We start from the raw sequence: 27,059 nt of genomic DNA on the forward strand, positions 1-27,059 counted from the left end.
TTTTATTTCCCCATCTGCCTCTGACTGTGTTTGCTCCTAGTTTCAACCCTCACATTCAAAGCCTGAGGTTGACTCCACATCAAAAGTCTAACTTATTACAAACAATTATCATAACCCTTGAATGAACATGAATCTGGTTTGATCTCTAATAATAATCCTAAATCTTTAACTCAACATGACTTCTTATGAGATAACAACCAACAGCAGAATATTTTTTCTTAATATTTATCCAACATTTTAAAATGGTATACTTACTTTTACACATTTGCATTTTGTTGGAAGACACTAAATATACACATATTGCTAACCCTGTCATACTGATTAAGTCTTGGGGGTTTGCATTTGTAATCCAGTGATAATAATACATGATCAAATGTAGTTTGATTGTCAAGCAATAGCCTTTACATGTTTTTCTAGCATTATAGGCCAAACATTTACTTTATGTTGATGCAAATAATGTTAAAGGTGCACAAACTAAATTCTGGCCACTAGGGGGCAAAGGAATTGTCAGCTTGTGGCAGTGATGGGCAGTCACAGCCCTCTTTAAAAACACCAGTTGACGGCAGGAGCATCAGTCATGTGGTGTTCTTCATCTGCCACAATATAATGAAATGGTTTGCTTCATAGAGGTGATACCAGCTATGGTGCTTTGGTGTCTGCACATCACTAGCAAATGAAGTTGTTGTGGCTAACGTGCTAGCAAACCACCTGGCTTTTGTGCCCTGTGTCATGTTTTTTAGTTCAATCTTATTTGTATAGAGCCAAATCACAATATACATTATCTCAAGGCATTTCACTTAGTAATGTCTCTCTACCCTCAGAAAACCCAAAGAGCCAATATCCTAGGTAATAAAAAAGAGCTAAAAGAACGTCAACATTAAAAGCAGAGTCAAGTGTATGTGAACAGTATATTCTTGTGACAGATTCTTGTGAGGAATTCATCATTAATCCATTATTTTGACTTCTATTGTATCTGAGAGTGAAGTTCACCACTGGTCACTGACAATTTCTGCACAGTTTAATTTTAAAGCCATTCTCAAGCAGCTGCGGTGGTTCAGGGAACCAATTTTACTTTTTTGAAATAGATACAAAAAGGCAGAACTTGACAAAATGAGCAGGTGGTCAGGAATGTCTTCCACAAAAGAGCCGCAGGAGAACCTCTTTCATACCGGCAAAGAAAAGATGTGGACTATATCAAATTCTTCTAAATGAGCTCAACATCACCTCAGTGACATATGGAGAAAAAAAGTTTGTGGATGTAGCAGTAGCTGTATAGACTGGCTTTGTGAGAAATGTTCTCATTGTGAAGGTCTGAAACTAAGTGTTACTCTCAAGGACAACAAAACAAGCCCGGCTCTCTCTGCACACTCTGCTAACATAATGCATCACACAAACCTCTTCAAACTAAGGCTCCCATTCGCACACACACACACACACACACACACACACACACACACACACACACACCATTCTCATCCATTCGCCCTTGCCTCCGTCACTCCCCCTCTTCCCGTCCCTCTTATCACAGTCTTCTGAAGCGGCCTCAAGAAGATAGAGAGATGAAGGGAGTACGCCTGCTTGTTTGTGCATTTGTCGTGTCTGTGCGCACGCATGCAGCTGTGCATGTATGGTGGATACAAACATATATAATTATAGTGGGAGCAACATCTTGTGGGTGATAATTCAAACAGAGATGGGATCTGGAAAAAAACAACAAAACGAAACAAAAAACAAAACGAGTCGGAGCCGAGGGATATAGAGAGATGTAACCCCTCCAGAGGGTCAGATGGAAAGGATATGGGAATGTTTGCAGCTGCACAAAAATATGTCTTTAGACTGATGTTAATGATGTGAGACATTCACAAAGTAAACATATACTGTGGGACGACAGAAATCGCAGGGGTGACCCTAAGAGTTTATACACAATACGAATACAAGTTCAAATCAAGGTCAGACTCTGCTGTCAATCTTCTCACTTATACTCTGCTCAGTGGAATTTTAAGCATTGCTAAATGGATTCAGTTTGTCGCTGTGTGTTGCATTCTCAGTGATTGTGTTGTGCAGGGACCTTGCTTCGGGGTTGCATGCCAAAATGTAAAAAGTCTACAAAGCTTGCTGTGCAACAATGATGAATGAGTAAAGCGAGCTCTCAGATCGATCAAATCTCAAACCCAATAATTTCAATTAAACACAAAACAATCTGCAAGTCCTCTCAATCAATGACTACATTTACATGGACAGCAATGATCTGACTTGACCTAATTCTGAATAAGACAATACTTCAATTGTGATGTTTAAAAGAGTTGTGCGTGGTGTGCAGTGTTTAGTACTGTCACCTCACAGCAAAAAGCGATTCCTTACATATTTGCATGTTCTCCCTGCGTCAGCGTGGCTTTCCTCCAGGTACTCCAGCTTCGTCCCACAGTCCGAGACATACAGATATGGGGTTAGGTTGACTGGACACGCTGAAGGTGTGAATGTGAATGGTCGTTTGTCTCTGTATGTCAGCTCTACTTAACACTCGCGACGTGGGTGTACCCCACCTCTAACCCAATGTCAGCTGGGATCGGCTCCTGCTCCCCCCATGACCCTCAAAGATAAGCGTAGTCGATAGCGGATTGATGGATTGTTTACATGACTTGCAAATAGAATATTCCATTCATATTCCTCTTTACATATTACAGAGCATAGCCTGATTATGTCTCATGTCAACATTACTACTTTCACTATTGTATGTATTGGTGTCCATGTAATTAGAGCAACTCTGAATGTGGAGGTTTTTTATCCCCTATAGACACCAGAAAATCTTGTTGATACCAATGTTCTGGTAAAACCTTCAGAATGTAGCTTGCTTATGTTTGCCTTTTAAGATTAATATATGACAGTTAGCTGCTTACATGACAATTGGATGATTTATGTGTTGCAGGGCAGAAATCAGCAGCTGAAACACAATGCAAACCACTGCTGAAATCATCTGTTGAAATATCACTTATTTTGTGCTTTAGGTCTTCTTGTGTAGTTGATTTCTTTATCATAATAAACTAATAACATCCAGTGAGATTCACTTTGGCAAAACAATAAAACATAAGAAAAAGCCAATGGGGTAAACAGATTTTGTAGATAGTGCGTATTTCCATCCCTTTACAACAATAACAGCTGATAGAATTTCTTCCCATGAGGTGTTTAGCAACAGAGTATTTATCCCTGGATGTTGTAAACAGATAGGAAATTGATTTTGCTGATCAAAGTAAGATCCCCAAAGAGTCTGTTTAATGGAGGCATTGTCGGCCTGAAGGAATATTTATGTTAAAATACCTGGATGGAGAGAGAAAGAGATGAGGACAGAGGACGACAGAGAGAGGAGTAAATAGAAGGGGTAGATGAGTAATGTGTGTAAGTGTTTGTCTGGTAAATACATATTTGCATTTTGAGCACATGAGCACGTTCATGCATCATAAGCAATGGAAAAGCATCAATAACTGCCATATTACAAAAAAATGTCCCCTTTTGGGAGCTACTAGAAAGCCATTAGAAAGAAGCATCAGAGTGCATTTCAAATCTTTTTTATGTTTTTCCTTTTTCTTTTTCTTGCATCAGTCACCCAGCTGTTTGCTTGTCTGGGAAGAAGCATTTCCTAAGCCCCTGTTGCACTGCTTGTCAAGCTTTCAGTTCTCACACAGAAGGGAGGGTGCACACATTATAATCATAACAGTGGCAGCTATTCCACTTGAAATACCCCAAAAAGATGGGTTCTTAATATCAGTAAAAGGCAGACAAGACTTACATTTTAATCTGACTTCCTCCCACAGTCCAAAAACATGCAGATTGGGGTTAGGGTTAACTTGAGACTCAAAATTGACCATAGGTGTGAATGTGTGTGTCATTTGTCTTTGTATGTTGACCCTACAATACCCTAGTGACCTATCCAGGGTGTATCCCACCTCTCTCCTCGTGTCAGCTGGGGTTTGCTCCAGCTCCCCCTGTGAGCCTGAAAGGATAAGCGTAATGGATGGATGGAGTAGACACTAACGTGTCCCTCAGGGTGAGCCCTGAGCCCCAGCTGTATGCCTGCCAGGTCATGGTCAGGGTGAAACAAACACATATGTCACAGTTAGTTGGTTTTGCTGACAAGCATTATAGCGAATAGCAAAGCAGGTGCAGAATGTTGCGCTTTCCAAGAGAAATAAAAATAAAAGCCAGTGTGTCTAGATTGTGGGAGCAGCGTTGCATGATGAAAAAAGTCAATCTCGGGCATCATTACAGCTGGAAACATGCAGCTAAACCGTATCTTTTGGGAGGACAAATGCTTGGATAAATTTAATACTCTTAAAACCTTAAACTGGTGGAGTTCATGTGCCCAAAAAGCCGTTTTCACAAGACCGTATTATGAGGTCATCCTACACAGGCAAGTTGTTCAGTGAGCAGAAGCTGAAACCTCATTCAGAAGGAGTTGCCTTGTTGCAGCTGAAGACTTACTCTGAAAGTAAAATCATGCATTGCCTACACACACAGTGATTGTATCTACTCTGCATGAAAATAAACCTGCTATGGCAAATGAATACAGAGGTGATCCTGCAAAGCTCCTTCAAACATTTGGTCCGAAGTCTCATTATATGAAAAGTAAATAAAAGAAACTGTTAAACTGCATTGTTAAGATGTTTAATGTGGTAAAAGCTCATGTGCCTGACAACCTACAACACAAAATCACTGAGCAGGAAATCTACGATGAGCTCAAAGCTACTTACAACAACTGCTATGAGCATTTCTTATCCCAACCGATTCTTGCGAAGACTCAGTCCTACTCCAGACTCACTGACCCAAACGTGGACAAAAAAACAGTGAGTAGCAGCATCTTCACCACTGCCATCTGACATCAGACGCCTCGCCAAAGACAGTTCCAGCCTTCGATTAAGGAGATTGGTGTGATATTTAAATTCAATATGGCTCTTGATAGGAAAAATGTTCCCCACCCCTGGCCTTGGAAGTAACATGGGTAACATTAGTGCTCTAAATAGCATGCTAATTAGCTAGACAGGCTAAAGGTAGCATCTTACTTCAAGCGTATTCAAACTTACAATATGTAACTTGGCCCCTAGGTGTCTCTCAATCAAAGCAATAACCAACGGACTAGTTTGAAGGATGTTGTGAAGCAGCATGGGCTCATGGGAGTTTATCCAATAATGTTACCAATGAAATTCTATCTGACGCAACTCAAGTGCAAATCATAATGCATTTAAGTTTAATTCATGTCACGCAGCAAACAGCAATGAATAATCGTGAACAATGACCAATACAAACAGTGGAAGGAAAAAACAACTGATCAGAGAACGGGCTAGCAGTGAGTTTTTTTCTTGAAGTGGATATGACAGTTAAAAGTGGATATGACAGTTAAAAGGCAAGCTCAAATTGAGGATTTCCTTGGGTTTGAACATTGTGGGTAATATTTTGAAAAATGTAACATAGGTCTCGTAGTTTTTAGACATTTTAATAAAGAATTGTTACATATTATACAGGTATCTTTAATTCCATTCCTTGCATTTTTGCTTGTGCCTTGTTTGTAGAAAAAAAAAAGACACTTAAATTACTGACCAATTCACACTAGGCACACTGCTTCAGCATGCAGAGTCTTCACAGGTGCATCATAAAAACTGGATAGAAAAAAAAAAATGATGTCCAGTATCCTGAGATGCATTAGTGTTTCTCCCAATAGCCCCAACTGAGTGACACATAGACATTGGGGGGAAATCATGAAAGTATAAATCCTGTTTTACAAATATATAGCCTCCATGGATTAAAAATTATAATACAACAAGTCACCAGCTTTACACACGTTTCATTTTCAAAAGTGGTCTATGGAAAAATCGTGCCTAGTTACAGCAGCTTAGCTTGATTGGACAGGAGAGGGGTTTGGTGAAGAGCCAATTACATGCGAGTGTGACAGCTTTTCATTAGAGAACAGCGTCCCTCACTCCACCTACCCTCTGAGCTGATTTCACGGGATCGGACCAGGTCGCTCTTGTTGCCCACCAGGATGATTGGTGTGTGTGGCTGGGACTCCCTGAGGAGGAGGCGGAGCTGGGAGGTGCGGTGGAAACTCCGCCTGTCAGTCACTGAGAAGACCAGGATACACACATCACACTGTAGAGCGGACAGGTCCTGGGGATACAAAAGCACACATATACACACAGGCATTAATAAATCAACACCGTGGCTGAGTAGATTAGCACTGCTCACACACAGGAGGGATCCAGTGACGGCTGAATAGGTGTGGAATGTCATGTAGCTGCAACACAGTACACAAGATCCCCTTCATGCCATCAACAAATTGGCAATTTGTCCTTGCACACCATTTTAAACTCAGCCTCCTTCTTCAAGTTCTTTTTCTGTTGTGCTGGAGCTTTGCCACTGAAAGGACATTAATGCCAACGCCAGGAGGACGGCACTTTAGTTTTTATCACTGTCCCATGGGAGGACACAGAGGAGGCTTTGCTCAAGCTGACTGTGTGCACATCACGCTTCACTTTGAATATCCTGACCCTTTTAACAGTGACCACCAACGTCCCATTGGGGCTCCTGTCACAGAGGCTCAATTTGCAAGAGTGGCTGCAGCAGAAAAAGCAGCTTGGAACTGCCTGGGACCATCATTGTCCTCTTTCGCTTTGTCTCTCTGATTCTGTCAGCCACATTTACATTTGACTGAAGGAGGGTCATGGGTGTAAGATTGCTCGTTGCAAGGTTCTCCTGGGTATTCCTGAGTATTAATGATCGTTCATTCCCTGTACGCTGATCAAGACAAAACGTGACAACACAATCTCACGGTAAGAGATTACATTAAGGAAGCATTCACAGCCAGTCCCCAAATTATATGTTGTCCTCTTTTATCTGTCAAAGATCGAGAATTTGTCAGTGAAATTTGATGCAGGGCCTCACAGTGTTGCAGTGGTTAACACTATGGCATCGCAGCAAGAACATCTGGTTTGGCCAGGTGCTTTTCTGGGATGCATGTTCTTCCCATGTCTTTGGGTACTCTGGCTTCCTCCCACAGTCCAAAGACATGCAGGTTGGGGTTACGTGAGAGTGAAAGGCTGTTCCTCTGTATGTTGGCCCTGCAATATGCTGGCGACAGGGTATACCCTGCCTCTCAGCTGGTATTGGCTCCAGCTCCCCCTGCAACCTCTTCAGGATTAGCTCTGTAGATAATGGATGGAGGGATATTAGATGCAGAGACTCCATATGGTTCAGGGTTTACTGAACTGAATTCCGTGTGGTTGTGAAATGCAACCCAGGTTTGGATGTAAGTCTGAAGTATGCGGTCATGTGGATTACATGCAAATTTATATCACAGAGCATCGTAGATTTTTACATTACACACTTTCTTTGTTTGGAACATGGCCAAAAAACATCAACCTTAACCTGTGCTTCCTGGTAGAAAGATGCACTGATGAATATTTTCATGTAAACCTTATGGGTCAAATGAGACATGTAGCCTATATTGTGAAAAACTCAAAGATAATCATCAATCACACAACCTGTCCAGCACCAAACAGCAGAAGAACCTTCATAAGCTAAAACACCAAATGAAGTGCAAGTACTTTTAAGTTGGACTAGTCAATATTTATCATATTAATGAGGGATCAAAAGTGGCAGGTTACAGCAAAAAAAAGCACTGATAAGCCCACTGTCTACGAACCGCCTAGCACCAGACAACAGGTAGACATGGTAACAACTAGCCATAGAAAATAGTGCTTCAAGGTAATAATATATCAATATTCTTCCTCCAGCTTATTCCACTTCCAAAAACTATCCAAAACCCTCACAGCTTTAAAACTCCAAAGTGAGATACAGAATCTTTTTCCCACTCAGCTTACATCTGATCTGCTTGATCCACCGATTTAGTAATTCCCCAGAACTATAGTCTTTCAGGTTATTTTCTATATATTGTATTTAAATTATCCAGCAGGAGAATATTTATGTTTTTAAAATCCTTGAAATGTTATCTCTATATTTGACTTTTTTTCAATTCTCATGGTTTAACAATGCTGCTCCAGACTTGTTAACATCATACTATGAGGTTGAAAGTATTTGAACAAAAGGTAGACAATCGAAATGATGGCAAAGTATTACCACTGTGTCGACGAAGTATTTCTGGTTTATTTTATTTGTGGGTTAGTTTAAGGTTTAATTTATAATTCTCGGTCTAAACATTGAATATTTCTGACCTGCAGAACAGAAAAAACAATCAATGTGTATTTCAGCTCAAAATAGGACTCTGAAGCCATAAATAGTAGTGACTGAATCAATACAAAAGCATTTTATTCCCACCAGATAACCCGATCTGCCTCCATGCCTTGGACTGCATATTGTCAGAGTGTATGTGTGCGCGTGCGGATGCCCTTGCCCTACATCCGCAGCCCTGAGGGTAAACTCCTGCCCCCCGGAGAGTTTCAGACGCCTGAAAAATTCACACCATTTCAAGTGGCCAAGTACTATCGGATCGGAGCCCGGAGCAGGAAATTCATGGGAAGTGCCTTGGCACGGTCTGTTTGATGGAGCACAGGAAAAGACAAGGGAGAGGAGAAAAACGGAGATGAGCAAGCCAATGGCATGGAAGGTGGCTCCGCCACCTGTCACAGTCTGACTGAGGGAGGAGGACGGAGAATGGAAACTACAAGGCACAGGGAGATAAAGTGAGGGAGAAGCTAATCTTTGTGAGCAAAGGAGTAACAACACCGAGTGGACATCGATTAGGAGGTTGATGGAATGGTCCAGGAAGAAAACTGTGACCAAGTAAATCGAACCAAGGCAGAACAACTCTGGACACTGCCAACTCTCTCCCTCTTGATTAAGCAGCTCCTCTCTGTCTCACAGAGAGGAGCCATCTGTCAATACCTACACACACACACACACACACACAGGAACTGACACACAGCAACTGACACACAAACACAAAAGCCTGGCTCACACAGAAGCACTCAGATCAATGAGCATTCAGGAAAATATTCATTAAATTATCTCAATGACAAATAATTCATCTGGCTAAACAGACCATTTTCTCTGTAATGTCAGTGATCTGTAAAGTTTCCTTTGATCAACATCTGTACACTTCTTGCAAAGCTACATGGCCAAAAGTATGTGGACATACATTCTGTGAATATGTCTAGCATAATTGGTGTGGAGGTGTTTTCCATCCTTTGGTTTATATATTTTACAGATTAATCTTAATCTAATATTAAATAGTCAGTAATCAGTAACCTAATAATAACAGCATCAGATTGTTATGCAAAACCTTGCATTGCTGGCTCTATATTAAAACATTGAATGAATAATAGATGTTTTTGTTGTTGGAGGATCGTTGCTTTGGGCTATATTCTGGCAAAAGGCTCATGTTGTTGCCCATCATCTATAACTGTTTACAACTATCTATCTTACTGATAGCTTCAGTTTCACTGAAACACTTGGGCTGAAATTGAATTTGAGGCCATAAACATAACATTAATAAGTATTTGTCCTTTGACCATTAAAAACACTGTACAGGATTTTAAATCTAACACATTTTCAAAAACATCCTCATCACTTCTGTACTACAATTTCTGTTTAAAGGCTGAAATGTACGCCCATATGGATATATCTGTAATGGAATATATTGGTCTGACAGAAAACCTTTAGACATATTGGTTCTCTGCTTCAGCTTCTAACTCTATATGAACTGAGTTTAGGGCAATCATTCAGGCCCTCATCCACCATGATAAATGTCATCTTCAAAAATAGAAAGCTCACAATACAGTCCTATCATGCTCGATCAGCTAGAGAGGATCACATGCCAGGCTTTTTCCTTTCACCAGGCGCAAATGTAGATAAGAAAAACACACATCCAATCAAACATGATGGAAAGCATGGTATGGATACATGACTTGAAATGACTTTTCTTTTGAAAAGGACATTCATGGTATGTGCAGACCTTAGATCCAGGGGCTGTAGCTCAAAGCTCGTGGAGCTGTGGTTGAAAAACTGCCTTTAATATCCTGCTGAACTGGAATGAACTTGAGTTTTCGTAAGCTTTTTAATATGCAGAGAAACAACACACAGCATGCACACACACATGCATTAACATGCTCTCAAAAATACACCCAAACACCAACAAACTACACCAGCTACCATTAAATATGAGGACAATGAATCACTTATCAGATATAATTTGCATAACTTGCTGCGCCTGCACGAGCACTCAAACTGTTATTACCCCCAGTTGGGAACAAAGGCAGAAAACACAGCATACAGATCTTTTTCTTAGAGTGTGCATGAGCACGCACGTGTGTGTGTGTGTGTGTGTGTTAGTGTATTTCTCATTATACAAAATGCTCCCCCCCTGCCTGGAACACAGATCCTGAACTATTGCAATCTATTGGCTCCAAACTCATTTGCTTTTCAGAGTAAGATACATGAGTAAAGCAGCTTACAGCCTTTACATGGAAAAAAAAGGTCACACACCTGCTTGCACAAACATGCACAGAGTGCGCACACTGATAAATACATGTTACACTCATGCTACCATTTGGCTTTATCAAAAGCAAACACAAGCAATCTGCCTCTTTGGTTTGTGCCTGTCAGAGCAAAATGAAAGAGGGAATGGCAGTGAAAAGGAAGTAAGGGAAGCAAGGATCAGAAGAAAGACAGTAGAAAACCACTTGCTCTAAGTCAAAATCTGATAATTGGATGACAAAGCTTAGTGCGGACAGAGTGCTGAGTTAGTGGTTTTGCTCTGACCTAACTTTATACTGCACAGAGACAATGATTCCCTTAGGAAATGTACTACCGAGTCCATCTGGACTGCACACACACACAAAGCACACACAGAGCACACACAAGCCTGCGTGAGCAACGGCCACCGATGACCACATCATTCCCGAATTCAGCTGACATCACACACGCACACACACACACACACACAGAAGGGTAGTGGAGTAAGTGTCCCTGCATGACCCAGATTCAAGCTTTATTATGACAGCATGTAGAGCCTCCTCCCTGCTGAAGTGTCCATTAGCAAATCCCTGAATCCTTACCGGTATCAGGAAAGCTGTTGTGTGCAGTTGACCTCTGACCTGCGTTGTGCAGCGAGGATAAAAAAGGATTTCCCTCTAGGACACAATAAAATGTTGCATTATTGGTTAAATACCAAACATCATGTGATCTTAGAATAAAAAGGTTCTAACTGTCTTTTGTCCAAAATTAGTTATTCACATGGCAATATTGTCTTAACAAATTTGGGGGGAAAGGTGTGTTGAATCACAGTATTTTTCGGTCATACATTAATGGCCTTATAATTTAAAAAAAAAAGTAATAATATTTCATTCCAGCTGCAAATCAGTGCTTGGCATGTGAACAGAAGACCCAATCAGCTTTTGCCTCTCACCCTTTGCCCTGCTGCTTTATGGTTGAGGTTATGAATAAATGAAGTGAATAAATACAATATGAATAAATTATGAAATGTTGCACAAACAGTTTTGTGAAACAATGTGAATTACACTTTTAAGCTTAGAGATACCATTACCATTAACTATCATGCTATAGATGACTAGCTTATATACTGACATTTATTTTTGTTTAGTGCTTTGACTCTGTTGAATTCAACTCGCACAACAAACTGTATGTCCATCTCTCACAAGCCAATACAGACGTGATATGTTTTAAATCATTTACATGTCTGTCATACCAGATCCTTTTTCTTTGCTTTTTCGTTATATTACAAATCTTGAAAATAAATGTCCAGGTTTTGTTTAAATGCTCTAAACACTAAGCACTAGTAAACATGTGGGCTAGAGAAAGCAGATAGTACAAAAACATTTTAATTAGAAAAACTTTATGAACTAGAATGACACTCAGTAGAGCATAAACCCTCAACAAGGCCCAACAGTCACATTAAGTTCAATCAAGCTGCACCAAATTGCACACATTCATAAATATCAGTCCCCTTAATATGTCTATTTTTTCATCAAGATCTATTCATTTAAGAGAAATCATAGAAAAAGTCGAAAAACATCCTATCTCGCAATGTTAAATGTTAAAGAAAGTTTAAAAGAATCCTAAGTAAGACGGTGCCAGTCCGTTAAGAGATTTAAAAGTTAAAAGTAAGATTTTAAAAACGATCCTGTGACAAACAGGAAGCCAGAGTAGGAGGCGCAACATGGGTGTGATATGGTCTCTCTTTTTTTTTCCTAGTCAGCAGGCGAGCAGCAGCATTTTGGACTAGCTGCAGGCGTTTAATGGAGGATTGGTCTAAGCCTACATACAGGGAATTGCCATAATCAAGACGGGAGGTTATGAACGCATGGATAACTCTCTCTAGGTCTTTTTGTGGGAGGTAGGCCTCTACCTTAGCTATTTGTCTTAGTTGAAAAAAGCTACCTCTGACTACTGAGGAAATTTGCATTTCAAAATTAAAAGAACACCAAGACTCTTTACAGTGGAGTGAGTATTAGGAGCCAAAGGCCCAAGATTGTCGACATCTTGCAGTTCTGATTGTCCAAATATGATAACCTCAGTCGTATTGTTGTTTAATTTGAGGTAGTTTGAATCCATCCATGATTTTATGTCATTTAAGCAGTCAAGCAGGGGCTGCAGTGATGTCTTAGTTTTATGGTTCAGGGGCAAGTATATTTGAATGTCATCTGCAAAGCAGTGGAAGGAGACATTATATTTTTCAAAAATTTAAGAGAAAAGGACAGGGCCTAGAAAGGATCCTTGAGGTACCCCACATGTAAGTGGGGCCTTCCCAGAGGAGTAGTCACCCAGGTGGACAGAGAAACTCCTATCTGTTAAGTAAGACTCAAACCACCTGAGTGCTGTACCTTTAATCACTACAAAGTTTTCCAGGCGTGATATTAGGATTGCGTGATCGACCATGTCGAAAGCGGCCGTCAGGTCTAGGAGCACTAGGACAGCAGAATCTCCTGTATGTGATGTGTTCTTCCCTGAGGCATACCACATCCTTCCAACAAGGTCCGTGGAAATCTGTCGTGTTTTTTGAGAAATTTTGCTTACAATTAAAGAATAAACCAACCAAAATAAATGGACAGGGGTGAAAAAATAACCTCCGAGGCAGAGGAAAATATATTGCAAGTTCAAATCTATTAAGACAACCCAGTATTGTAGATTCCAAATTTAAATCATATTGCTGAAATTTTTTGACCAAAATATATTATATGCTTTCTCAAGTAAGAATAACAATGTAGCTTTTTAAAGAAAATTAAAGAGTTCAAAGGTTCTATCTACAATACACTTGATCTAGACAACTGTGATAGTATTCTGGCAGTTCCCTGGTAGGTATCCCTCAAATACAATGCACATGTTTTTACACAATAAAGAAAAATGAGAAATGAATCCCTGCAGAGACTAAAACAAACAAAACGGTTAAAGTATAACATGTAAGCACATGGATTAGGGCAAGAAATGAGAAACTGTAAATGGAGCAGAACAACTCTTAGAAGGAAGCAGAACAGCGAAGGATGAAAGAGAAAATAGTCCAGGGAAGAAACTCCCAGGACACAAGGCCAAATTCAGTCTCTGTTCCGAGAACTGGATGGTGGAACGATGTTTCTTTCTTCCTAATCGAGTGAAAGAATGTGGTCAAGCAGTAATTATCTCCTTCCAAATTACATCCTGGACCTTCTCCCTAATTCGCTTTAGCAAAACAAATGATCCATTCCTCCGCGGCAGCTTTTCTCGCTGCGCACTGATAGTAACACACATATAAGTCATTGGCCTACATTTCTCCAGGCCTCAGGCTGCACCTCTTGGTTGTTTTTAATAAATATTTAAATTTCAGGCTATCAAATAATAATGGAAACTCTTAGACTGACTCAGGAAAGGTATAAATTCAGAAATGCGCCAACGTACAGTCACTAAGACAGACACACACAGTCACACACGTTAGAGAGAAGGGTCTGAAGGTCCCTCGAGTCGTCAGTGACCTCAATCTCCGACTTGGTCCCCTACATGCAGAACCCAATTTATTAAATGTTTGAGAGATACATTTAATTACACAACCAATGTCGGGCTAAAAGCAAAGAAGGGCACGGTCCTGCTGGGTCAAATTTGCCAGTGTTTCTATTTTAAGCACAAGGATGACTTATTTAAACCATCCAACCCCAGTGACGTCAACAACGCTCACAACGTCCCAGCATCTGGCATAGCAGACTCTCAACCCTGTGTGCATGTGTTTTACACATTTGACTATCAGTGCTACATGAAGACACACGCACACACACACACATCTGCCAGCATTGTCTATATGTGTCTCGGCACTGGCAATATGTGCAACCTGGGGTTTGTTGTGCACCACTCTTTGCACTGCAGTTGGGAAAATGACAGCTTCATCTCGACTTCCACGAGTCAATCAGCAAGACCAAAAAATTTTTGGCAGTTTATATCGCAAGGGAACAATGGGGCCAGTCCGAGAACGGACGAAGCCCCACAGCCATCAGCTTTGGATGCTGACTGTTGTAGCATGATGTTATGCGTGAGTGAGTGATTAAGCCCTGGTTGTGCATACACGAGTGTGTATGTGTGTGTGTCTGTGTGTGTGTGTGTCTGTGTGTGTTGCTATGGTAACTTGGGTGTAGGTTTGGATGCCCCACGGAGAACCCTTGCAGCTCGCTACAAGGCCAGAAGCTCTGCCTCCAGGGACTGGGGGTGCTGGCGGTTAATGCTGTGCTAGTTGAGGTCCATGAGATGTGTGATAGGCAGCTGGACAACATCTGTCTGACTGTGTGAGGGAGTGACTGTGTGCTCACAATGTATGTATGTGTTTGTGTGTGTGTGTGTGTGTGTGTGTGTGTGTGTGTGTGTGTGTGTGTGTGTGTGTGTGTGTGTGTGTGTGTGTGTACATGTTTTCTATCTGCGGGCACTTCCCAAAAAAAAAGCACAAAAAACATGAGCACGAATTAGCAGATGATTTTGGGATGCTGTCCAGTTCTCTCTGCCTTCCCCCACTGCTGACGGCCCTGGAGTTATTCCAAGCCTCCCGCTGTCCGGCTTCTGTTGCTTCAGTCTGAAGGGCCTGCCTCGTATTAACACGCACAGAATAACAAATGTAATTAACTCTTGGTGAGACTTGACCATGGCAGGAAAAGGGCCACTGGAGAGAGGCGAGCAAGTGTCACAAAAAAATGAAACAAGAGTGTGAATGGACGGGGAGATGTGGAGATGATGACAGCTGCAGGCGGAGAGGGCACCGGAAATTGGGGGTGAGAAACAGAGGATAACGCTATAACAACGTGATAACAGGGAACGTGAGGACACGAGCTAGCTTCCAGTGGACTTCCCCAGAGCGAAATGTAGCAGCGTGTGAATAATTTAACCTAAAGGCGGGAGCCCCTGAGGCCCGAGTGGACATCTGGTAAAGGATGCATCAGGGATAATCCACCCTAAACACTAATTAGAGTGCTCTAACATTTCATCATTAACAGGCATTCATGACTGCTTACTTTTTCATTTCACATAATGTCATCAGTGTCACAAGGAGCTTTTTGACAAGCTGTTGTAGCTCTGTGCTGCTTTCCTGCTCAAAAACCCAGTTGTATTAACTCCATCACACTGTTCAGCTCAAAAGGTTGATGATGCATCACTGAAACTATTTTGGCCCTCACCAAAATGTTCTTTGTATATTTGAATCGAAGGTTAACAAGTGGGATTTCCACTTTTCAGAAAAAGAGCGTCAGAAAAGCTCAATAGCAGTCAGCATAGCTGCTCCCGCAGGATTCCCTGTACGGTGCAGCCAACACACACATGTGTAAGCAAAAGTATGAACACACTATCTCTGCCTTCAGTGCACACAAATCATTTGCCCATCACGGAAATCAAACAAATGGCTTTTTTTCACCTAAAGCACAGGCCCACAATGTCAAAATCTGAAGACGTCAAAGAAGGCTTATGAGGAACAGATGTCTCAGGAGCAGGAAAAGATTGAGGACGAGTCGAAGCTCTATGATACAAACAAGCCCCAATGAACAAAGCGAGAAGCAGACGAGTAACTCACCTGTTTCCAGTTGTCGAAAATTATGACTTTGCTGTCCTCGTCGTCGACCGTCACCGAGCACTCGTAGCCCTCACCTGCAAACAAACACCCACGTCACACACATCAGCACACACAAAGCATAAAAAAACACCACAACACACTGTAGGGCGTATATACCAGTGTTGTCGCAAAAATATATGCAATACAAAATGTGACAGTGTACATTTATTATAATAGTGCCACAGTAAAAATGTCATCTCAAGTTATTCTAGTTCTTAAAAATTGTCCTTGACCTACTCCGGAAAAAAATCAGTTTCTGGAGTTGTTTAAAATGGGTTTAAAGAGGGACATTTTTATGCTCTAATGTCGAGGCAATATTCCACATGTTTCTTTCCAACTTAGCTCTTGTAAAATAACCCAAACCAACAATATTTCAGTCTATTTTATCCGGCCCTGCCTCCCTGCCTACTTTAGAGCTCTTAGCTCCAAACCCATTTGTTCTTACTGAAAATGTTCATCTTTAAAGATTGAGTACAAATAATATTTTCAACATTGCTCAGTAAAAATGCTATGTACTGTAAATTCCTAAAACCCCTGAGCACTCTAGTCTTTAACATTTGGAACACAAGATGGATTACATACTGCATTTGTTGGGGACAATTTCTAACGGAAAGTGATATATATATACAGTAGTGCTATACCGAGTTTTAATGGTAGCAGGATAGTGCATGTGGTAGTTATTCAGTATAATCTACAGTGTCCACGCTCATGCTAAATGAAGCTTGCACACTGTATCCCAGTCAAAGCTCAAAGACTCATAGTTTCTGGGCAACAATGGAGTTCAGAGGAATAAGATTATATATTGTTAGACTATTAGTCCGATTTTACGTGAAATTATTAAATAAAAAGTACGGAAGAAAAAGATAATTTGGCTTGAAAAAGACCCACTGTGTTTACTGTTTGTCGGGTCTATTTTAAGGTACCAGCACGCCAAAGCTCCTGTTGTTAATCCTCGACTGTCTGTTACTGGTAATTACTTGGTGAAGACATGTATTGATTAGAGTCATTCCAGTCAGGAGGTTGATCTGAGGCTGGAGCTTCTATTCGAATGTATCAAACAGGGTTAGTTAAACAGATGAATGTTTCTTTGTGATTTCGATGTGTAGCTCATAGAATAATTTAGCACTCTTCTAAAGTTCCCATGCATAATATGATTCCCTATCAGGGAAACATGTACAAGCTACTTGGATGAAAGTGCTTTTCCTGCCCATTTATGATGCATGAATCCAAGCGTAGTTCATCTACGCTAATGAATACTGTATGGTGTGAGCTATGGGTGTGAGTCAGAGGCATGTGAGCTTCTCCAGGACCTGGTGACACTAACAAATTGATCGACTGAGGACCAGAGCTGATTATCGCTGGTGTTGCAGTAAACAGTGCGACAGGCCTACTGACTGACGGGCCGGAGGGGAGGCAAAGTGGATCAAGGCTGATTCAACAGCTATTTACACAATGAAGAGAATATTCATTGGCTTTCTTGCTGACTACTAACATATCTGTCTAGGAAGTAAGTTCGTTTAGCATACCTAGAAACTGGAGATACAAGTAGCATGGCTCAGATCAAAGATGCAAGCTATCAGCTAGTTAGCTAACTCAAACATACCTAGAAACTGGGGAAATAATGCCGCGTTCCATTAAACCTTGGAGCTCGGAATTTCCGGCCCCCGAGTCGGATGTTGCAACTGGAACGACCCCTAAAGTCGGAATTTTGACTTCGCACTAACTGTCATTAAACGTGTTGTACACATAGTACTGTCCAATTACTGTCTGTGGACGTGTTACTATTGTGTTAGTAATGCGTATTTATTAACTGTTTTTGCTAACAATGAAAAACAAACAATTTTCACCCACCCCTCCATCGGCACAGTGGTGAGTAGATAATGAGTGAATACAATTTTTGTTTCCTCCTGTTTCCAGCTAACTAGTTGCTAGCGCCAGCTACATAACTAACATACGTCACTATTATTATCTAACGTTGGGCAAGAAAACAAATAAGTGTGTTTCCCAAAGGGTTAAATTGTTCCCTTGAAATACAGTTAAAGGGAAAATCTGAGCTGTCTAAAGCTGTAGGGGAGAACAGGGTAAGACGAGCCAGTGGGTAAGATGAGCCACCCCCTGTATCTAGATAACCATAAAAAAAATAATCATGTGACCACAAATTAAGGAAGTATAGTCGACATTACTCATTCCATATTTGACTCAAGCACATGGAGAGTGGTAAGCAAACCAGAGCAAAATGTTACTAAAGGTTTCAATCTTGTATCTTCATTTAAATAGATATGTTTTTGACATTATTACATGTAAATTTAAGTCAATGTAAGCTACAGAACAAGGTCATAAACGTAACGTAACTGTTGATCTGAGCTACAATGTGAAACGGTTCTGTCAAAATGGTGGTTGTGGGGTAAAACGAGCCAGTGATCTGGGGGTAAATTGAGCCAATGGTCAGTAATTGTTCACTGCACACACACACACACACACACACACACACACACACACACACACACACACACACACACACACACACACACACACGAACACTAACTCTCTCTGTGTCACTGTTACAAGTTCATGTAAGTGTTTGATCACTGTTCCAAGTTTTACAATGTTAATGTAATAAATACCTTGCTGACTAATATTAAGTTTAAGTACCACAAACATGCTGTACGTATACAAAAGTACAAGTACTTTATTTCTGTAGCTAGCAAAGTGGAGGACAAAGATCAGTTTAATCCTTCTCTAAAATGTTTAAGTAACATGTTGAACAACAATAAACAAATATGTGTTTTTATTTTAAGTATAAGTTTTTCCTTTCGTTAAATTGATGACATGGATTTTGTGTATACGTTTTTAATGGTGGCACCATTTACCTATAGAGGGCTCAATTTACCCCATCACTGTGATCATAATACCCCCACCTTGGGGTAAGATTTGCCAAAGGACCAACTTTCTTTGATCGGTCATTGTTCTGAAACCATTATAATTAGATAACTTGGTTTAATTTCCATGGGTACACAACACCCGAGGAATAAATAGTAACTTCTGTTTTTGCAGTAAAATCATCAAATGTAAAAAGAGGCTCATCTTACCCCGTTCTCCCCTACTTGGCTGGACTGTGTGAAGGCTGAATGAGTCGAGATAAATACAGCATTGATCACAACAAAGACGTCTGAACAAAGCTTATCTAGACCTTGAGATTGATTTCAAAAGGTTCTCAGTCCTGCCATAGATGCACATGCACACAAAGACACACACCACACATCCCTGTGTAGGCTATTACCGCATGCTTGTGTCTCAGAGTCTATAGAGAGGGATCTGTCGGACTGCCCGGCCAGAGATAAGGCCAGTGACGACTTGCCCACGCCATTCTGTCCCAGCAGTACTATTCTCAAAGCTCCGCCGTGGCTGTGATAAGTTGACTGTGCAGCTGCCGATTGGCTGGAGGACTGATCCCGAGCCACCGCTGTGTCACTGATGGGCAACGTGGCAGGATGCTCCAAGCCCGGGATCCAATCGCAGTCCTCGGACACAGCTTCTTCCCTCCGCAGCTGGTGTTTGACAGGCAGGGGTGTGCTTCCTCGCCGCAGGGGGGGCGCCGTGGTGAGAAACATACTGTACTAGAATGAAATGAACACAATAAAAAAGGCCTATGTGTAAATATAGTAATGAGCCACTGCGCAGCCAGATATTGGGTTTTGTTACCTGGAGTACCTTGAAATAAACCGGCTGTGGATCTACCTGTAACACTGTCTATTCTTGTAAACGTTAACACTGGATGATGGGGTGGCAGTGGAAGTGGTTTGTGTGTGTGTGTGTGTGTGTGTGTGTGTGTGTGTGTGTGTGTGTGTGTGTGTGTCTGTCTGTCTGTCTGTCTGTCTGTCTGTCTGTATGTCTGTCTGTCTGTCTGTCTGTCTGTCTGTCTGTCTGTCTGTGTGTGTGTCTGAGTGGGTCGAGGGTGGGGGGGGTTCTCTGTGTGTGAAAGAGGAGGGAGGTGAAAATAATGAAGGTGAGATGGACGAGTGGCAGTGTAAGAGAAAGATGCTGATGAAGATGCAGTGTTTCAAAGGGAAACCTACAAGAGGACGAGTGGAGATGGCGTTGAGGGGTGAATTGATGAGGGAGACATGGCGGGAGGAGCGCTGCTGAAAGGATGGCAGGGGATAAAAGACTCCCAACACACAGCAGGGTTAGGGTTAGGGTTAGAAAAAGAGAGGAGGAGGTATGTTGATAGAGAAAGAGGGAGGGACAGAGGAAGAAGCCGCAGCAGTGTGTAATAAGAGCAGAAGTGCGGTTAGGTGGCTGTATTGGGTGCAGCATGAGCGCAGCATGAACATATCAAAAATAGGTCAAAAACATAAAGTCTTGATCTCCATCCCTGGTTATTTAAAACTGAGAAAGCTGTTAGTGGTGTTCTCCAGAGCAATAACGTGGCTGCGGAAAAAGTGCGTGTGACTAACTGTGTGCGTGCGTGTGCATAACTGTGTGTGTGTCTGCAGCCGCAGCAGGTCAACCATTGACGACCCTCATCAATATTAATACAGCAATTAATCTAGCTCCAGTGACACCCCTGGGCAACTGTGGCACAGCATCTGCCTGCAAAAGCATCGGGCACTTAATTAAAGGGGATTGACACAATATCAGGGATGTATTAGAAATCAACACAACAGTGTAAAGTCACACAAATTGCAATGAGCTGAATCAGGACCTCTCTAAAACAATGTCAACTACAACACCTGAGTGTTTTCAGAAGGTTAGGAACAACTGCAGGGCTGTGTAAAGGATTGTATTGGATTGTGAGATTGTACAGGTGTACCCAAGAAACTGGGGACTTTGTCTCAAGCAGCTTAGATCTCTCATGAGTTTGTTGTGTTTTTCCCATTTGATATTGTATAATGAGATGATCAATTCTGTATTGGTTCCGTTGAATACTAAAAAAACATGCAGCTTAGTACAGTATAGTAAATGAATAAAGCAGTGTATCTCATGATATAGTACTTTAGATTATGGTACGGTACAGTGTAGTGTGGTATTGTGTTCTGTGATGTATTGTGTAATTCACGTTGGTACAGTGTAGTGTATTAAAGTAAACGTTTACTAATTGGTAATATATTGTTGTATATGGGAATATGATAAAATGTAGTATATATAGTATAATAGTACAGTACGTTATAGTATAGTAGAAATGTATTGTACAATATAGAATATTGGACAGTATATTGTAATGTAATATATAGTATTGTAAAGCAGTATAGTATAGTATAGTATAGTAGTAGTGTTGCAGCATATGTTTAAGGTGTGGCTTCTTGTGACACAGTTGGCTTGCTACTTGGTCTGTCTCTCTCTTTTGCTCTCTATCTCTCTATCTCTCTCTCTCTCTCTCTCTCTCTCTCTCTCTCGCACACAAACAAAAACACACACGCTCCCACACACACACACACACACACGAGGTAGCTCAATTAAGTTAATTGAACGAGCTAATCAATTAAGCATGGCCTTTATTGTCAGTGGCGCTCAGGGGAGCCATACATGCAGAAACAGGAGACTGTGAGCCAGTGTGTCAGGGGTTAATCTCCTTCTCTCGCCAGGCTGTCGAGAAAACTGGGGCAAACAACAGTGTACAATACAAAATTAATACTACAGGCAGTGTCTCTGCAGCCAAATTACACTCACTGCTGCTGCTGCTGTGAACCTGCTGCAGCCACAGAGTATCTAGTAAACTTGTGATCGTTCCTGACCACGCTCACTGTTCTTTAAACTTCAATTTAGATGATTGTAATGTAGGTATATGAAATCATTTATGATGAATAACATGTCCACACTATAGAGGGAGCAAAGATAGCCTGGAGCTATGGATTTAATACCTGTAACCCAGACTAAGGATTTACTGCAAACACATCACAGCTATAATCACAGGGCTGAAAATATAGCTGGCGCCTAAAAAATGTGAGCAAGTGAAGTTTACTATAAAGTCTCTACAGAGTGGTACAGACTCACAGAGAGTCCCTGAAGGCCTGATGGTGTTCAGAAATCCTCTCCTGAGAGGGAAGATAAGAAATCACCCAAATTCTGAGCTTAAAAAAATAAGTGTGACTGAGAGGAACCAATGTGAGCTGCATAAAAACAGAGCTGCACATCAGACAGAGAGAGAGAGAAAGAGAGTCAGAGAGAGATGGAGGGAGAGAGTGTGTGTGTGTGTGTGTGTGTAGTCTGGTCTATTGTGAGGAGCGCACGAGGTGTGGTGCGTGGCCTTACCTGGTCAGCCATGGTTATTAATATATCTTCTCTTTATGGAACAAGTGCTGTAGTTGCAACCTCCTGCGCCGCCCGCCTCAGGTCATCTGTGCAGGCTGCAGACCCGGCATCGTCTTCACCACGGCGGCAAGAGACGGCGCACAAAAGAGACGCACCACATTTCATCTGACATGATCATGTTATTCTTCCTCTCACTCCTGCGCGTAAAGCCGCCTCCTCCTCCTGCTCCTCCTGCTCCTGCTGCTGCTGCTGCTGCCGCCGCTGCTCGGGACTGGGAGCCAGTTGCACGGGGACGCGCGGCGCATGGACAATTCACAAAGGTGTTAGTTGGCAGGGCGGAGTGAGGATGAGGAGGATTACACCTGCGTCCCAGTTTGGAAAAGAAGGCGACGTGCTATAGGAGTAAGAAGAGGAGGAGAGAGAGAGAGCCATCCGCACAGCGCATCACCTCCTGTCCTTTGGTTGCCCCAGCTGTTACTGCGCTCCCCTCCATACCTCCAGTTCATACCTGAGTCTCTCTCTCTCTGTCTCTCTCTCTCTCTCTCTTTATTGGTTGCGCGTGCTTGAGTGAGAGCAGAGGGACCATGGGGGAGAAATAGTGCCCCTCACCGCCTCCCTCCTCCAGCGCAACCCAAATGGCTCAGACGCACGGGTTCCTTCAAATGTGTGCCTTTGTCTAACACCGGTCTGGGCTTTTTCCCGGTGTGTTTCAATCGGGTTTTACGGTACACAATCATTTGTTCTGTTATTGTCGCTGTGATGTGAAGCGGCCGCCAGAGGGAGGCAGAGAGAAGCCTCATGGAGAAGGTGTCACGTGCTCAGAGGCTTTTTTTGTCCTGGTACAACCTCAAATAAGAAGTTTAGGAATCTGCTGTATTCAAGCTTTAAACGACGATGGAATGATGGGACTTGCTAAGAAAAGGCTCCTTTTCCTAATTAACGCCCCCCCACCATTACGGTTGAACTTCTTTCATAGGACCCGTATATGCTCCGATATACTCTTTAATAAACAGTAAACCTGAGGATAACTGGAGAACCCTTCGGAAACAAGACCTCAATAGACCTTTTCCTGAGGATATGTGGGAGGCAATACTAAAACAGTTCATAAATCATCCCTACACTGCAGACGCAGCTTCGTCAAATTTAAGATACTCAGTCGTATCAGATACTCACCTTTCTAAAACTAAGGGAAAATATGATGGATGAAATGCAGCTCCAGAGACTCTGTTCCACATGGTCTGGGCCTGTCCCAGCCTTCGCTCCTTTCGGGAGAAAGTGTTTACATCTTAAGGCATTTGGCTACAATCGAAGCTATAATATCTCTGATATGGGAGCCGCCATATCAGGTGATATGGGAGCCAGAGTCTGTGCAGTAGCGATCGTGGGACGGAGATTCGGTATCAAGGTCCCGTCAATGCACACGCACACTGGATTCAGTCAGCTTTCAATCATGATCATTTCACCCTGTTAATACATCATCAAATAACTAACTTACTAAACTTACTGATGAACACTTTGACTAAGAGCTAGCTAAAAGGACTGAAACCATCTTTGAGAAAAACTTAGAGAGTTCCCAGGATTACCAACCCTAGTTTTAACATGTAATTTGACTTTTTAATTTGATCCATATTCAGTTCATTAACACGAATAAGGTGGGATTGATGACCCTTACTGCAGCCGGCCACTAGGGGGCGATCAAGATGATTTGGCGTCATGTTGTGTATCTTTTTATACAGCCAGTGACTTGTCAGGGGATAAACTCTCCACTCTGTGGCTCTTCATCTTTCTGAGGTGTGGAAAATAACAAAAAGGAACTGTATGACAATTTTGGTGCTTGACACGTGATATCTCAGTCCATTCCTTTCCTACAGTTCTTACAATTAAACTCACAATCAAATCTTAAGAAACACTAAACACGCTTTTATGGATGGCCTTGTTGTTGATCAGGCTGTTGATGATGGTGATGCCTTTATTAAACATCAAATTTGTAATGCTTTTTGTTACCTGGTACAAACTGTTATTCTTTTTGTCTCATTTCTCTTTTTCATTTCAGACCATTCCTCTCCAAAATGCCCATCAAGGGGACTTTGACACTGGTGTAAAGTAAAACCTGGATGCTCATAGCTCTTTGCCTTAAACAGATCCTCCCTGTGGGATTTAAGTACTGTTAAATGACAGTGAATGTCCTGACATCCTTTTAAGGCCATTGTGGTAAATGCCTGTCACACTCAAATCAATACCTCTCCAAAACGCTGATCCGGATGATGAAGTCTCTTCCATCGTAATACCCATCTCCTGAAGCCCTAAGATATTAATCTTCTCTCATTCTCACACTGCAGCCCTTTCTGCTCACTGATGCTCTTCGCTGAGTATTTTTCAGAAGTACAACAGGCCTCCTGACACGTCGGCAGGGCTGCACTAAACACACTGAATGGAAATGGGAAGGATCCTCTCAATGGGCCTGCTGAGCGTGACCTAAATTTTAAGCTTTCACTGATCTGTAGACGTAATTAAGTCTCATCAGGACATCAGCGCTCGCTGCTGCTTCTGACTGTGTGAGAGGATCACAGCACAGACAGATGACACAGATAAGCGCTGTCATTAGCCACCAAGACGGTATCGACACAAATAGGCCTTCTCCCTGCCAATGGAAGCATTCAGTCATTAGAATGTGGAGCGGTGCAGTCTGGGAGAGATCAGGCGGTCAAGGGGTAAACCAAAGGTTTCTTAGGTGCCAATAAGATGCAAGGTGCGAGAGTACTTTATGCACTTATCGTCATCACATGCCAACCATCCACAGATCTACAGCAGATAATGGCACAGCTGGATTTGAATTACCTTCTTCCCATCCAGTGTAATTAAATATGACATGGTGGGTGAATATGACTTGTGTGTGTGAAAATGGATTATGCGAACAGATGTTTTGGCCAACTGTTCCTAAAGTGTAATCAATATTTGTCCATTTACCAAATGCCCTTTATTTCTTTTTAAGATCAAATCCTTGCATTAAAACCCACATAGATACAAAGAGAAGATACTGCCCTCTGTCTTTGTAAAAGAAGATGCAAGGCCGAGCAACAAAAATAGATTTTTCTGTCCAAATTAACTTAGATTATTTAACACATCTCTGTCTTTCCTTGGTGTTTGTGTTTGAAAATACATTATTTTAAAATGACCCATGACATCATATACGTATATATACAGTTATATTTATAAAGCACATTTCATACAGAGGTAGATTCGAGGTGCTGTGCAGGCACATTAAAGAAAATAAAATCAGAAAGCAAGGCTTAAAACAATTTTAACAAGAGGTAATAGAAATTAAAAAGGATAAAATCTGTAGATTAAAAAAATAAATGAGTTGGAGTAAAATAATACAATTTATAATCTAAAGAAATTCCCTGGCTGGTGTCCTCTAGTCAATACAGTAGTTTGCATGCGTCCGGCTTTAACATGGGTTTACTTTAAACTGGGATTCATAAATATTCACATATTCTAGATTAATAATTTGAAGATCTTAATTTAAAAAGACAACATGAAATGTATGAAAAAACAACAGCACCCCAGTAAATCAGTCAAACTAACATATAAACCACACATGTGAAGAGTAATGAAACAAATTCAGATTCATTTTATGAAAAAAATTGACTTCACTGCAGATAATTGTAAAGTAGGTGTGTTTATATCAGGTTAAAATGTCAGTGTGTGTTTCAGATTAATATGTTAATATTATTTTTGATGCAGCAGCAAAAGAAACCCATTATATGCAAGTGATTCCAATGCCCCGATATATTTAAATCTCTGCTTTACATCTCTCAGTAGGAATAGCCTGACAACAAAAACTCAATTACACGCCCTCAGTCAATTTGTCAAACCAAGCTCCTGACCACTGCAAGTACACGACATGCCCTTTACATTGTGATATCAAACTACTTGGGATGTAGATTGGCTCCACTTGCTGAGAAGTCATTTTCCCCATGCGGCCATCTTCTGGTGTGATTCTTTGTGTCAAATCACAATTTAATAAGCGCTTTCCCACATTCAAGCTCGGAACGTTACAAGTACATTTTTATTGATGCTCCTCATAAGACAAGACAGGCCTCTTTTCACAAGGTTATTGAGATGACATTGAATTTAGATAATGCTGCAGCCAAGAGATTTACAAGGAGCTTTACAGTGAGCCAGCGTGATACATTGTGTATTTCCTGTGTCACATGGCTGAGTAATGGGGTTACAAGGTTGTATTTGTTGTTTTAATTGACTTCATGTAATGTAAGGATGTCCTGGGAAGGTTTCTTAACACCGGCAGCACTCTGTGCACATGCTTCATGTCATACTTAGGTTTGTGTTTGCTTGGATGGGTTATGTTAGTCAGTGTGGACTCAGCAGGCACCCAACAGTCCCTGAGAAAGGCTGTTAAGACTGCAGATTCAGGTCCCACGGGGGAGGTCTGGAGACGTCTAAGTTCAATGACCTGGATTTGTAAATGAGGATGTGCACTTTGATATGAAGAGAGAAACTGCTTTGCTCGGCAGTAAAAATCCTCCCAGTTTTGCAGTTCTCCTCCTCTGAAAGCTTCCCACTGCCAGGACAGGGAGTTGCTTAGTGACCCTGGCATTCGGATGAGGAATATAAACCTTTTGTTTTTATGGCACATGATGCATTCTGTTTATTATACACTGTCATCTGTCTGAGAGCTCAACCACTGTTGCTCTCTCTCTCTCTCTCTCTTTGA

General features: G+C 41.6%; 1 protein-coding gene across 1 annotated transcript in view; it reads right to left on the minus strand.

Moving 5' to 3' along the window:
• The window catches only part of rem2 (RAS (RAD and GEM)-like GTP binding 2), a 28,354-nt gene extending 5,365 nt beyond the window's left edge, over positions 1–22,989 (minus strand). Inside the window, exons 1-4 of the mRNA XM_034614862.1 lie at positions 22,325–22,989; positions 19,353–19,689; positions 16,034–16,107; positions 5,979–6,156 (exon numbers count right to left, since the gene is read on the minus strand). Of these exons, the coding sequence (XP_034470753.1) occupies positions 5,979–6,156; positions 16,034–16,107; positions 19,353–19,689; positions 22,325–22,336 (601 nt within the window). The 5' untranslated portion in view covers positions 22,337–22,989. The remainder of the gene's footprint in view (positions 1–5,978; positions 6,157–16,033; positions 16,108–19,352; positions 19,690–22,324) is intronic.
• Positions 22,990–27,059: the final 4,070 nt, after the last annotated feature.

This window comes from Hippoglossus hippoglossus, chromosome 17, assembly GCF_009819705.1.
Source record: "Hippoglossus hippoglossus isolate fHipHip1 chromosome 17, fHipHip1.pri, whole genome shotgun sequence".
Taxonomy (NCBI): domain Eukaryota; kingdom Metazoa; phylum Chordata; class Actinopteri; order Pleuronectiformes; family Pleuronectidae; genus Hippoglossus; species Hippoglossus hippoglossus.